Source organism: Xenopus tropicalis, chromosome 4 (genome assembly GCF_000004195.4).
Source record: "Xenopus tropicalis strain Nigerian chromosome 4, UCB_Xtro_10.0, whole genome shotgun sequence".
NCBI lineage: Eukaryota > Metazoa > Chordata > Amphibia > Anura > Pipidae > Xenopus > Xenopus tropicalis.
Genome location: NC_030680.2, coordinates 97,921,183 through 97,934,329, shown reverse-complemented (window position 1 = coordinate 97,934,329; position 13,147 = coordinate 97,921,183). Strand labels below are relative to the sequence as shown.

The 13,147-nt window shown below is 42.0% G+C and overlaps 1 protein-coding gene across 3 annotated transcripts in view; it reads left to right on the top strand.

The window, feature by feature from the left end:
• Nucleotides 1–13,147, top strand: part of rabgap1l (RAB GTPase activating protein 1-like) — a 165,956-nt gene that overhangs the window by 17,311 nt on the left and 135,498 nt on the right. For all 3 annotated transcript variants that reach the window (NM_001374801.1, XM_031900117.1, XM_012961192.3), the window contains 3 exon segments: nt 489–663; nt 2,566–2,723; nt 5,583–5,693. In NM_001374801.1, coding sequence (NP_001361730.1) covers nt 489–663; nt 2,566–2,723; nt 5,583–5,693 — 444 coding nt within the window.

The window sequence follows — 13,147 nt, the reverse complement described above, 5'->3', positions numbered from 1 at the left end:
GAAATTACACAAAGGTCACCAAATGGGCAGATCTTGGTTCAATTTGGCCATCCGCTCACAGAGCCAAATCAGACTGAATTAAACCCTGGAGCTGACTTGTCCGATGGGACTTTTAAACCTGTCCAGGTGATATCCGGCCAATAAGCTGCTGATTTCATCTGGAGGGACCAAGTTGGCAGCTATTATAGACCGTATATGACCATCTATAGTTATTGTTTATAGAGCTGGAAAAGGTGTCCAGTTTTAAAATGTTGATGTTAGTACTTGATGTCATAGCTAAAGAAAAGCAAAGCTTGTTTTTGTTTTATTTCAGTAGACAAAAACAACACTTGCTTTAAAACTGTACCAATTTACACTTAGCTGGTGCGTTTTGATATGTGGGGTGGTGGAATTTAAAAAGCTGGTGCAGAATATACTTGAGCATATAAAATAAGTAAATATATAATTTATTTACAGAGTTTAAGTGCTTCTCCTGCTTTCCTCCACAGAATTATTGATCAAACGAACAAATCTGAAATTGCTTCCTTCCCAATCTACAAAGTGCTGTTCTGTGTGCGAGGGCGAGATGGAACCTCAGAGTGCGACTGCTTTGCTTTCACTGAGAGGGACCTTGGCACTGAAGAATTTCAAATCCATGTGTTTAGTTGTGAGATAAAAGAAGCAGTAAGTTTGCTAATTTATTAGGAACTGCAATACTGCAAATAACATTGCCAACGTAAACTTTAAAGATGAACCATGGAATACAGTAAATATGGACATATTAGAGAAAAGGTACAATACATTTTTAAAGAGGAAATATACTAAGAAAGGGAAAAAGATATTAGTACTCAACTGCAATAGCACCTAACTAGTTATACATAATGATTTTACTATAAAATTGAACAGGCTTATTCTCTGTGATAAAATGTGTGCCTTGCAAAGTAATGCAATAGATTACATACCAGAAGCAGTAAATTACAATATAACTATAGTCAAGTTCCTGGTGAGACCCATGAAATAGTCTATATACCAGGGGTGGGCAAACTACGGCCCGCGGGCCACATCCGGCCCGTCAGCCCTTTCAATCCGGCCCGCCGTCTCCGGCCCCCTTAAAAGAATGACGGGCCCTGATTGGTTGCGCCCCGTGCGTGCATACAGCGTCAGCACGCACGGGGCGCAACCATATAAAAGAATGCACTGGGGAGCCGGGGAACAGAAGGACGGGACAGAGGAAGCAGCAGGGTCGCTGGGGGGGAGCTTAGAGGCCCCATAATTTTTGATGGCAGCACCGGGCGTAACGCTGTCCCGGTCCGGCCCGTCTGTTAGTTAATGTGGCCCCTGAGCCAAAAAGTTTGCCCACCCCTGCTATATACCTATGTTTTGTTTTAGCATAAGGCACACATTTCCTGTGTAATCATTCGTGTCACTGTTTTTATTAGATTTTTGACTGTGGTCATTTTCGCTGCAGTGTTCTTTCTTGTGAAATACGTGATAATAAAGATCTTGAGCACCTAATTTTTATTATTGGTGCTTAATTATACTCTTGCACATTGATTGGCAGGCAGGGCAGGCAAACAGACAGACAGAGAGAGAAAGTGGATACTTGTAAATATATAGGCTCAGTTCCCAATTCTACCAATCCACTTTCCCTTTTCTCCTTCCATATGTTCAAGTTTACCTCTGTTTATCCTGGAAAGAAAGTTTACTTCTGACTTACCTCACTGCAAACACTTTTCTGAATGTAAGTGAGTAAAAGCACTGGGTCCATGTCAGAACACTGACAGGTCCCCTTGCAAGTATGTGGGGTCTTATAATACTGTGTTAGGGGAAGCGGCATCTTTGGCCAACCTGTCAGCACAGCTTCTCCTTAAGGAGAAAATGTTATGCTTAGGACATCTCATTGGTGATGCTGTTGAATATTTTGTTAACCCTTCTGTTGCTGCCAGCAAAATTTTACCTTTTTATAGCAGATGGCTCTGTACTGGTTACTGCAATCATTCGTTGTAAAACATCTCTAAAAAACTTGCTGGTAATGAACTAAAAATTCATGTACTTCTTATCTGTGAACAATAGGGGGACCCTGGCCTCTTCCTATAGCAAATGAAAAATGCCCAAGATATTTCCAGACCTTTAAATGCATACTATACTGAAACCTAAATATAGCAGATGAGGGTGGCTTCAGGCGCCTGAATTATATCAATTTACCTGGCTGACAAGCAAAAGGCTTGCATTATTCAGTTAGTTTTTATTGCTTTGAACATGTTTGTGGTAGTTATTTATCTTGAGAAGTCGCCCTAGGAACTCAAGGCTAGTAAAAATAAAATCTGTATGTTATACAGTAGGGTCTGATTCTAACAAACTGTGATCCTTGGTGCATGTGTGGGCTTCCCTGTCAATCTCCATGTATGACATTCTACTGGTTTTCCCTAGGGTTGCAATGTGGCCATAGGTATGTAGTGGTATAGTATATTAGTGTGGGCAGGGCAGAGAATTGTGTACAGATAATCGTTTTTTTACATTAACAAGTAGTATTAAATGTTATTCTATTAGTTATTAAAATACATAATTGTTTGCCTTTTCCTTTAGGTAAGTCGAATACTGTATAGCTTTTTTACCGCATTCAAACGTTCATCCAGACAAGTGTCTGATGTTAAAGACAGTGCCCTTCCTACCCCGGATAGTGATGTTTTTACCTTCATGGTCTCATTGGAAGTCAAGGAAGATGACAGCAAGGGGAATTTCAGGTATTTTATTTATGAGTTGATTAGGTGTCATGTATTGTGTGATCTTACTGCCTTTATCTAAAAGAGGCCAGTTTTTAAGCACTATGACTGACTGGTTTTATGTGTGCAGACATACTGGCCAGAAGGATGTTTGATTACAATTGCTTTTGGAAGAAAGCACAATCCAGAGAGGTTTTATTGATCTGCTCCTTTTTATACATTTTCTAATTATGTGCTTTGCAGCAGAGTCTGCAAGAACCAGTAACACTTTAACCTCTATCTTTAACCCTTTAGCTCTGTTTTTCATTGTATTTTGAACCCCCTCCTCTCCTTTTACTAATGGGCTCCATTTTCTCCCACAATCTACTTTTAGCCCTAATTTAAATACATTTTTGCAGCAATCACATGAACATACCGCTTTAACATTTTTCACAACAATTGACACATCCAGACATGTAACTCAAAAATCTGACACCTGTCTGAATGCACTTTATGGTACCATTGTGACTTGATAATACTTTCACACCTCTGTCAGATTCAGCTACCATCTGCGTTGTGTTTGGATTTCAGTGACTATTATTCTTAAGGGTTAAAATACTGGGGGATTTCTACCATTCCGTTAAACTGAAGAGCTGCTTGAATGAGTGGTGAAATGTTTAGAAGATCAGCAAGTCCAGTTGTTTTGTATGTATTATTTTATAAAGCACTACTAGGATATGCAGTACTGTACAGTTTTACAATATAGAAAAGTAGACACAGGAAGAACATTATAATAAAAAATAGTAAGTATAAATATACAGTTATTAAGTGCCACATGGCAAAAGGCACAGTAGGAAGGAGGTCCATTAGCCATAGAACTTACAGTGTAAGCTTTTGACATATCACAACTAAATGCTTTATATTATGACCTGGAAGAAATAAAATCATAAAGAATTAAAACTTGGTTTTCAGGTCATGAACAAATACCTAGCATCTGTAATTGAGCTTAAAAAAAGCTGTAGTATTATTAGTACTATAGTATTAATCCCTAGTACACGTGCAGCATAAAGGAATGTCTCAGAGAGCTATAGATCGACAATCAACATAAATCAAAGTGAATCTGCATGGTTTTTAATTGTCTATTAGTTATTCAGCTGCCAAAGCGCTATCATTTAATGGGCACACATACTGGCCTGGGCACATGTTGCTCCTGTATATATGCTGCTTGTGTTATTGAAAGCTTAAAGGAGAAGGAAAGGTAAAAACTAAGTAAGCTTTATCAGAAAGGTCTATGTAAATACAGCCATAAGCACTCACAGAAACGCTGCACTACAGGTTAAGACTGAACCTTTTCTTAGTTTAATGCAAGCTCTGAAATCACTCCCCAGCGGTTTGGTAAACACTTCAAATCCAAATCAGATCCAACTAGCCTTGGTATTTCTTCTGTCTCTTCTAACTTAAGGTGGTCATACAAGGGCCGAATTTAGCTGCCATTATCGGTCCTTTAGACCGATTTGGCAGCTTATCTGCCTGTGTATTGGAAACAAGGACAGGCCTCCACAACCGACATCTGGCCTGAACTCATCCAGATCTCGATTGGGCAGGTTGAATTAGGGACTGCATCGGCTCGTTGATGCAGTCCTTGAACCGACTGTGCCTATGCCCGATGTCCGATGTCGCCCAACCATAGGGGGGCATATCAAGAGAAGATCCTCTTGCTTGGCAACCTCACGGATCTTAAAGTGTATGGCCACCTTTAGCTGCACATACAAACTCTTTTTAAACCATTCTTTTTTGTAATGGGACTGTCAGTCTTGCTGCTTTCATCCCCATCTACCTTTGTCTCAACCAAACTATAGAATAACTGTAAAGTGATACTGACAAATTGTAGACTGCTGTAGTAATTATCCACAACATTTTCAACTTGATACTGACCTCTAAAATGTAACTGGAATATTTATATCTTAATTTAAGTCAGTCCTGGTTACCACAGTACTTATGGAAACCTCTTAAGGTCTAAATGTGCCTTAATAACTAACCCCTCTAAGCTACTTTAATTTATTTAATAATCTTTTTAAACTTCTGCTTAAAGGAACAGTAACACCAAAAAATTAGTGATTTACAGTATTAAAATATAATGTACTGTTGCCCTGCAATGGTAACACTTGTGTGTTTGCTTCAGAAACTCTACTATAGTTCATATAAATACCCTGCTGTGTAGCCATGGGGTCACCCATTTAAGCTGGAAAAAAAGGAGAAAAGGCACAGGTTACACAGCAGATAACCGATAAGTCTTGTGGAATACAATGGTGTTGTATCTCTTATCTGCTATGTCACCTGTGCCTTTTCTCCTTTTTTCAGAGTACGTGGCTGCCCCCATGGCTACACAGCAGGATATTTATAGTTTCTAAGGCAAGCACACAATTTTTACCAGTGCAGGGCAACAGTACATTATATTTTCATTACTTTAATACATTTTCATTTCTTGGTGTTACTGTTCCTTTAACAAACTCAAGTTATACCACTTTAACCAATGTCATCTCTTTAATTTATTCTTCAGTTGACTGAAGACACTCAGTGTGCTTTTTCAGCTCATATGTAACCATCCTCATAGCATTCACATCTGTCCTCTATTCTGGTTTTCTTCCGGTGCCCCTTATTGCACTCTGGGTTCTACACGGCCTTGTCCCTTGGCTCTGTATTCTTTCTTTTGGCAACCAGATTACATTACATGTTTTTATACTTTTAAATTCTTGCAAATGCGGTACAAATCAATATCCTTATACCTTGACCTTTATCTGTGCTGTTCAGACCTGCTGAAAGTTGAAACAAAAAAAAAGTGTGTATATATATATATATATACTTATTTTATCTACTGAATAAATAAAACTTCTTTTGCAGTCCTGTTCCAAAAGATCGAGATAAACTGTTCTTTAAGCTGAAACAGGGAATAGAGAAGAAAGTTGTGGTCACTATCCAGCAGGTGTCCAACAAAGAATTACTGGTGGAGAGGTAAGATTATAAGTAAAGCCATGAAGCACTTTTATTTATATGTTTTTTTACCTTTCTAAGCCTCTTAATTTTTGTGTCCTTAAAGAACAAAATCTTTGCTATGTAATTGCATGGCAGCATATATTTTGGGGCATATTTATAAAATTCTTGTGATCACAAAAAAATATCATAATAGTGCTTATGTTTAAGAATTGTTGAATACCAGTTAATCATGATTGCTATAAATAATAGCAAAAAAAAAATACAAATCACATTTTTCCTTCCTTTTCAAGCAAGTTGACAAACACTGACTTGGAAAGTTATAGCTGGCCTTATTTATTTGTTTATTTGCATTTTGTTTAAATAAACCTTGGCAGATTGCATAAATTGAAAATAAAAATCCCCATCCAAGGAAAAGTTGCTGTAACTTTTTTGCTGGGATTCTACACTACAAAAAGGAGAACAAAATTTGAGACATTGTAGTAGACAGATCAAAACCAAATGTTAAATGTGTGCTGTAGGTAACACCTGCACCTTTATTAGTAAATGAGCCCCACTAAGTGTTATTTTGTCAGTTAAACCAACCATTCATACCTGTCAACCAAATCAGCTAAAATTTGGGAGCCATCCATGGAGTTAGTTAACAAGCAAATTGTGCCTAAACAGCCACTATTGAAATCCAAGAGGGATATTTGTAAACTTCAGCTGCTCTGTATAATTTTCAGTGATAAATTCCATAATAGTAGATGCACAACCTTTGCTGTTAAAATATAAAGATATGGTTTATATAAAAAAATCAACAGTGTTATAATATTTAGTGTTTATTTTGACCACATAAAACTATATTAGTGCTTCTCCACCTTTTCCTGAATCCATTATTCTACTGGTAATCCTATTGGGTTCAGTACTATAGAATATAGTACTGTTAATTTGTCACAGAAGAAGTCACAGGATGGGTTTTTGATTTTGACATGCTACATTAGTGTTTTTGATCAGGCAGTGATGAATCGGCTGGTCTGGAGAGACTGAATTCTAAAGATTCTACTAGTAGATCTTTTAGAGAACTTGTTCATTTGCAGGAGAGTTATTTTGTTTTTTACTGTCCCCTACTGAAATTTATAAAGCTATTAGAAGTCCAAAACCATATAAAGGCTAAGGATTTCAGCCTTCTGTTTTTGTAAAGGCCACAGAACTCCTAAACTTTTTTATTTTAGTAGGGGGTACATTTTCACAATAGTGGCAATACCATGGTAGAGCTGCCAGCTAACCACCTATGATCTGAGCAGTGGCGTAACTACCATGGAAGCAGATCCTGCAGCCATGGGGGGCCTGGAGCTACAGGGGGCTGAAGGGAACAGAATCATGGGTCACCTGGAGCTCCCTCCCCTACAAAAAAACAGAGGGGGCCCCAAAATTAAACTCCTGGTTCCAGCTTTATAGTCTCCTCTGTTACACTTAACCCACACTCCTGTTCATCTTTATACACCTTTATGTTTTCTCTCTTTAGCCCTAAATCCTTTTGGCTTTTTATGTGTGGAGAATCAGTGAGCCCCCTTTACCTTTTCTTCGCTGTTGTATATCTTTTAGGGGTTTGGAACTGTTTCTTTTTTTTTTTTATTTTAAAGGTAGATTTTATTTGTTTTACAAAATCAAAACAAACAACAAAAGTAGATGCATGAATGTTGCTATACATTTTGTTACAATAAAGTAAGAAGTCGTTTAACAGTGTCGTCGTTATTACTGTACACAGTATGGTATTCTATCATTGGTGGCAGGCTTGCCTATGTGGGGTTGTTTGGTACCAGCATATGTTAAGGTTGCTGGCCTTGAGGGTCTGGGTTACACCAATCACTCCACACTTTTTCGAATTTGTCCATCGCTCCCCTTGTTTCATATGTAAGTTTAACAAGCGGAAGAGCGCTATCTACTAACTGTCTCCAGAAGTTCAGTGAAGGTAAGTTATTCCCCATCCAGTGCATAATAACTGTCTTTTTTGCGTAAAACATAAGAGTGCGGAATCTAATTCTGGCTGCATTGGTGGGGAGGATATCGTCAATGACCCCCAATAGGCAGACTACAGGGTCAATTATTCGGGGGGTGCCCAGCTCTTGAGCCATAGTGCCCATTACATCCTTCCAAAATCTGTTTATAGGGGGACATGCCCAGATCATATGAATAAAGTTTGCACCGGGGGTGTCACATCGGGGGCAGAGATCATTCTGTCTTTTTCCTATTTTCAGTAGCTTCAAAGGGGTTATATAAATTTGGTGAAGAGATTTATATTGTATAAGCCTATCCTTAATTGAGATTAGGTAGTCATAGGCTGTATCTATAGCTTCTTCCCATTGGTCTTCCTGTAGGTTTGGGATAGCTTGGTGCCAGAGTTGGCGGGCTCGATTAAAGGGTGGTGGGAGGCTCTCCATTACCACTTTATATAGGTTGGATAATAGTTTTTTAGGTGTAGGAGAATATAAAGTTTCCTCAAGGGGAGTGGTCTCCTGTGTAAGGGAAAGGGAATGGAACTGGGCTTGGAAGGCATGACGTAATTGGAGGTATCTATACAGTTGGATCCGTTGGTCAGGTGTCCTCTCTTGGAGGTTTTGGAGAGTTGGAAATTGGTCTTCTAGGAGAAGGTCTGATAGTTTTTTAATACCTAAGCGAGCCCAGTATATCACATCAGGCAGGTCATACAATTGCTGGAGAAGGGAGTTTTTCCACAGGGGAAGGTGTGGTGAAGGATATGGCAACGGGCAGCCCAGTAGTTTTAATGCAGTGGTCCATGCTTGGTGTGGGGTTTTAAGAACATCTGGAAGGGCTGTCATGTCAGAAACTTGCCTGTAGGGGTAGGTGCCCAGGCCCTCAAGTGAATGAAGGATTGAAGCTTGGAGTGGCATGTTGGGGTTGTATGGATTAGGTGCAAAGCACCAATGCAAATAATATATTTGTGAGGTTAATTAATAAAAATAAAAGTGGGGGAGACCCAGGCCTCCTTTTCCTATAGGGGATGTTAGTTTTTCCCAAGAAATACGGGGTGGCTTGTTTGCCCATATGAATGTATTAATTATCGTGTTCAGTTTTTTGAACACAGCGCGTGGAATAGCATATGGAGTGTTGTGGAAGATGTACAGCAGCTTTGGTAAATATATCATTTTAATGATATTGACTCTGCCCCATAGTGAGAGAGGTAATTTCTCCCAGTTTTTGAGCGCCAGGGAAAGAGAGTCTGTTAGTGGATCTAGGTTGAGCTGCCTAAATGTATTGGGGTCCGTGTGTACCTGTATCCCCAAGTACTTAAATGACGTGACCTCCTTTAATGGGGTGTTCGGTATAGCTTGTGCTACTGGGGCAGGGTCAATATGGTAGAGTTGGGACTTGTCCCAGTTGACTTTTAGCCCCGAGTATTTGCCAAAGGTCTGGATGGTTTCTAGTAGAGTGGACAGTGAGGTCCCGGAGTCAGCTAGGTATATCAAAATGTCGTCCGCAAAGAGTGATACCTTTTCGGTGACATTGGCGAAGTTTAGCCCTTTGATATTAGGGTTGTTGCGTATGGTAATGGCCAGGGGTTCGATTGCCAATGCAAAGAGGGTTGGCGAGAGGGGGCATCCCTGTCTGGTTCCACGGTGTAGGGAAAATGCTGGTGAGACAGTGTTATTCACTCTGACTCTAGCTATTGGGTGTTTGTAGAGCATCTTTAGCCACTGAATGAAGCGGGCCCCCAGTCCAAATCTCCGCAACACCTCCCATAAGTATTCCCATTCTATCGAGTCAAAGGCTTTCTCTGAATCCAGGGAGGCTACTGCCCTAGCTCCACTATTGGTATGCGTTATTTGGAGGTTAGTGAACAGGCGGCGGAGGTTAAAGTCTGTCGCTCTGCCTGGCATAAAGCCTGACTGGTCTGGATGGATTAGATCTTGTACTGCCCGGGTAAGTCTGGTGGCTAGGACCTTTGCTAGTATTTTAGCATCCGTGTTAATCAGTGATATTGGCCGGTAGGAGCTGCAGAGGGTGGGGTCTCGGCCAGCTTTAGGAATTACAACTATTAGGGCTTCTGCAAATGATGGAGGCAGTGATTGGGAGTCCCAGGCAGCCTGGAGTGTGGTTAGCAATTGGGGAGTCACCAAGTCATTCAGGGCCTTATACCAGTCTGGAGGAAGTCCGTCAAGTCCAGGTGTTTTGTTGGAAGGAAGGGATTGTATCGCAGTCGTGATTTCTTCAAGTGTAATGGGCGCGTTTAGCCAGGCTCTCTCTGTGGGGCTCAGTTTGGGTATATGTATAGAGTCTAGGAAATGGCGGAGTTGTGGGGTTGTATATGTAGCTGTAGAGCTATATAACTTTTGATAGTAGGATGCAAATGTTTCCGCTATCAGATAGGGCTCGTGGACTATGTTACCAGTTTCGGTCTGTATGCGTGATACAGCTATGGAAGCCTGTTGTTGTTTGGCTAGTATAGCTAGTATTTTGCTATTTTTGTCCCCTTTGTCAAATATGTGTTGTGTTTTATAGAGCAGGGCTTTCTTGGTTATTATGGTAGATTCTCTAGCTAGAGCTGCTTCAGCTCTCCTTACTTCTTCGTATGTGTCAGTTGTGGGACTATGGAAGTGGTTGCGTTGGGTCTCTGCAAGGTGTTCCTCTGCTTTGGTAATGGATTCCTTTGATTTCTTCCTTTCGTGGGAAATTAGTGCAGTGAGAGACCCGCGTGTGGCTGCTTTTGAAGCATCCCAGACTATGCCTTGTGGTGCAGTCCCTGTATTGAGTTCCCAGTATTCTATGTATGCTTCTCTACTGGAGCTTGCGATGTCCGGGTGTTTGAGCCAGAGGGGGCTAAGCCTCCAAAGTCTATCTGTGGTGTTGGGAAGCCATTGGAGTCGCAGTAGGAGAGGGGAGTGGTCTGAGAGATGTTGTGGTAAATAGGAGATTTGCTCTACTAGTGGGAGTATATCGGCTGTAGCTAGTGCGATGTCGATTCTAGAGAAGGATTTGTGTGGTAGGGAGTGGCATGAGTATGCTTTTTCTAGTGGGTGCTTCCAACGCCAGATGTCTGAGAGACCTAGGGAGTTTGCCCATTGTGCAAGATTAGTGGGGCCTTGGATGTTAGAGTGCAGTCTGTCTTTAGTCAGGTCCATAACTTGGTTCATATCACCCATAATGCAAAGTGGAGCAGGAGGCAAGTCAGCCAGCTTTTTCCCTATATGTTGTAGCAAAGTAGTAGTAAAGGGGGGTGGCATATATATATGATATATATATACTAAGATGAGTGGTTTGTTGGCCAGTAGACAGGCTATTAGAATGTATCTACCATAGTGGTCAGATATTATTTGGGAGAGCTCAAAAGGGAGGTTTTTTCTGACCAGTATTGAGACACCTCTGGAGTAGGTGGAAAAGGAGGCATGGTAGGTCCAGCCTACCCATGGTTTTTTTAGCGCTAGAGTTTTTTGTCCCACCAGATGTGTCTCTTGAAGGAGCAAAATGGATGGGGAGTGCCTTTTGAGGTATATCCACATAAGGCTTCGTTTGTATTTGGAATTTAATCCCCGGATGTTCCAGGACATAATGTTATATGTGGCCATTTATGTGTCTGTGGGGATTGGTGTCATAGCGAGGATATCTGGCCTTGTTTGCGTCCTGCCCCACAAAGTGCACCAACCACAAATTAGCATGTATAGCATTGTTAAAGAACACGTAACACATAGTAACAGTTTCCCCTTAATTCCCGTTCCCTCCCTACCCACCCCCCAAACTTGGGTGGGTCTTGTACCCATAACTGAAACACCAAACGGTTTTGTGGTGGCGTACCACATAGTCAGTTCGTGAAGTAGCACTATAGTGGTGTTGTACTTCACTTAGTTGGTTGCGATACCTGGCACGTAGGCGCCATCCCCTGGATTTATTCGGGGTAAATATGTAGTTTAAACAGCCTTACCACCTTTTCAACGAAGCAGTCAATGTCATCTTGGTATCAGGTTGTAAATAAATGGTCCCTAGGTCATGATATGTCTTTTCTCCGGCCAGGCAGGGGCATATGTTTGCTTTTCCCTGTAGGGCTCTTGGCAGGGGGAGAGAGGATCTGTAAAGGGCCTCCGGCGTCGTGTCTGGTAGATGGTGGTGCATGGTGTCTACTGGTGTGCAGGGGTCCAAGGCCATCCCTGCTGTAATGCCGGAGAGGGGTCTAGTTAGGTTCCTCGGGAAGGTCGAAGTTTTCCTAGGGTTGTTGTGACGAGCTTCGGTGGAGGGTACAGTCTGCGTAGTTGTAGAGCGCTTTGTGCAGAAAGTTAGTGTTGCCGTGGGCTCCTTGGGGCGCGTCGATTACCTGGCCCTTTCGTTTCTAGCCATCTATCAACTTCTGCCGGTTGGGTGAAAAATTGTGTGGCGTCATTGTCCTGGATTCTTAAGCGGGCAGGATAAAGCATGCTATATGGTATATTAGCTTCTCTCAGTCGGCGTTTGACTCCTTGGAAGCTGGCTCTTTGTTTTTGGAGGGCTGGAGAAAAGTCTGGATAGAGAGAGACATGCGTGCCATTATACTGAATTGGGCCCTTTTCGCTGGCTTTTTGTAGGATGGCGTCTCTATCCCTGTAATTGAGAACCCTCAGAAGGAATGGGCGAGCGGGGGCTCCCGGGGGGGGGATTCTTGCGGGGACTCGGTGGGCTCTTTCTATAATGAAGACTGGGGAGAAGTTTTCAGGGCCCAGAGTATCCCTTAACCAAGTCTCAATAAACTGTATTGGCTGGTTCCCTTCTGCCCTTTCCGGGAGACCCACTATCCTTACATTGTTGCGCCTGTGTCTGTTGTCCAGCTCCTCGTTTTTATCTAATGCGTGTTTCAGCTGTGTTTGCATTAACTGTATATTCTGAGCAAGGGGGGCCACTTGGTCCTCGAGTGTTGAGACCCTGTTTTCCACCTCTGTGGTTCTTTCGCGTATGGCCTGCATGTCTTGGCGGATAAGTGATATATCTATTTTTAGGCCTTCGAATTGGCCAGTGGCGGTGGTCCGGTTTTCAAGGACCGCTCCCATTATGTAATTGAGAGAGGGTTCCGATTGCGCATCTTTACTGACCTGCCGCTGTGGCGAGTCGGGGGGAGAGGCTGGCTCTGTTGGCTGCTGGGAGCCGTGTGCGAAGCGTTCCAGTCGGGCCGCAGCTTCCGTTCGCGGTTTGGGGCCGTATTTGCCCATGGCTGTCTTATGCACCGTAGGTAGGCTATTGCCCTTGGTTTACAGCTTGTGTACAGCGCTTCTTTGATGGGTGGTGCGGCTGTGTTAGGCAGGATTCATGTGGGGTCCGCGGAGCTACAAAAAGTGCGACTGCTCACGGCGCCATCTTGGACACGCCTCCTTGGAACTGTTTCTTACAGACAGTCCTATTCTGTTGCCATGTCTGTCACTTCACGTTATACAGTTTATTATTGTATAATTTACAAAAGGGCTGTCTAAATTGCAGGCCTGTGCACAAATTCTTTTAAGAGACTTTTATGTCCC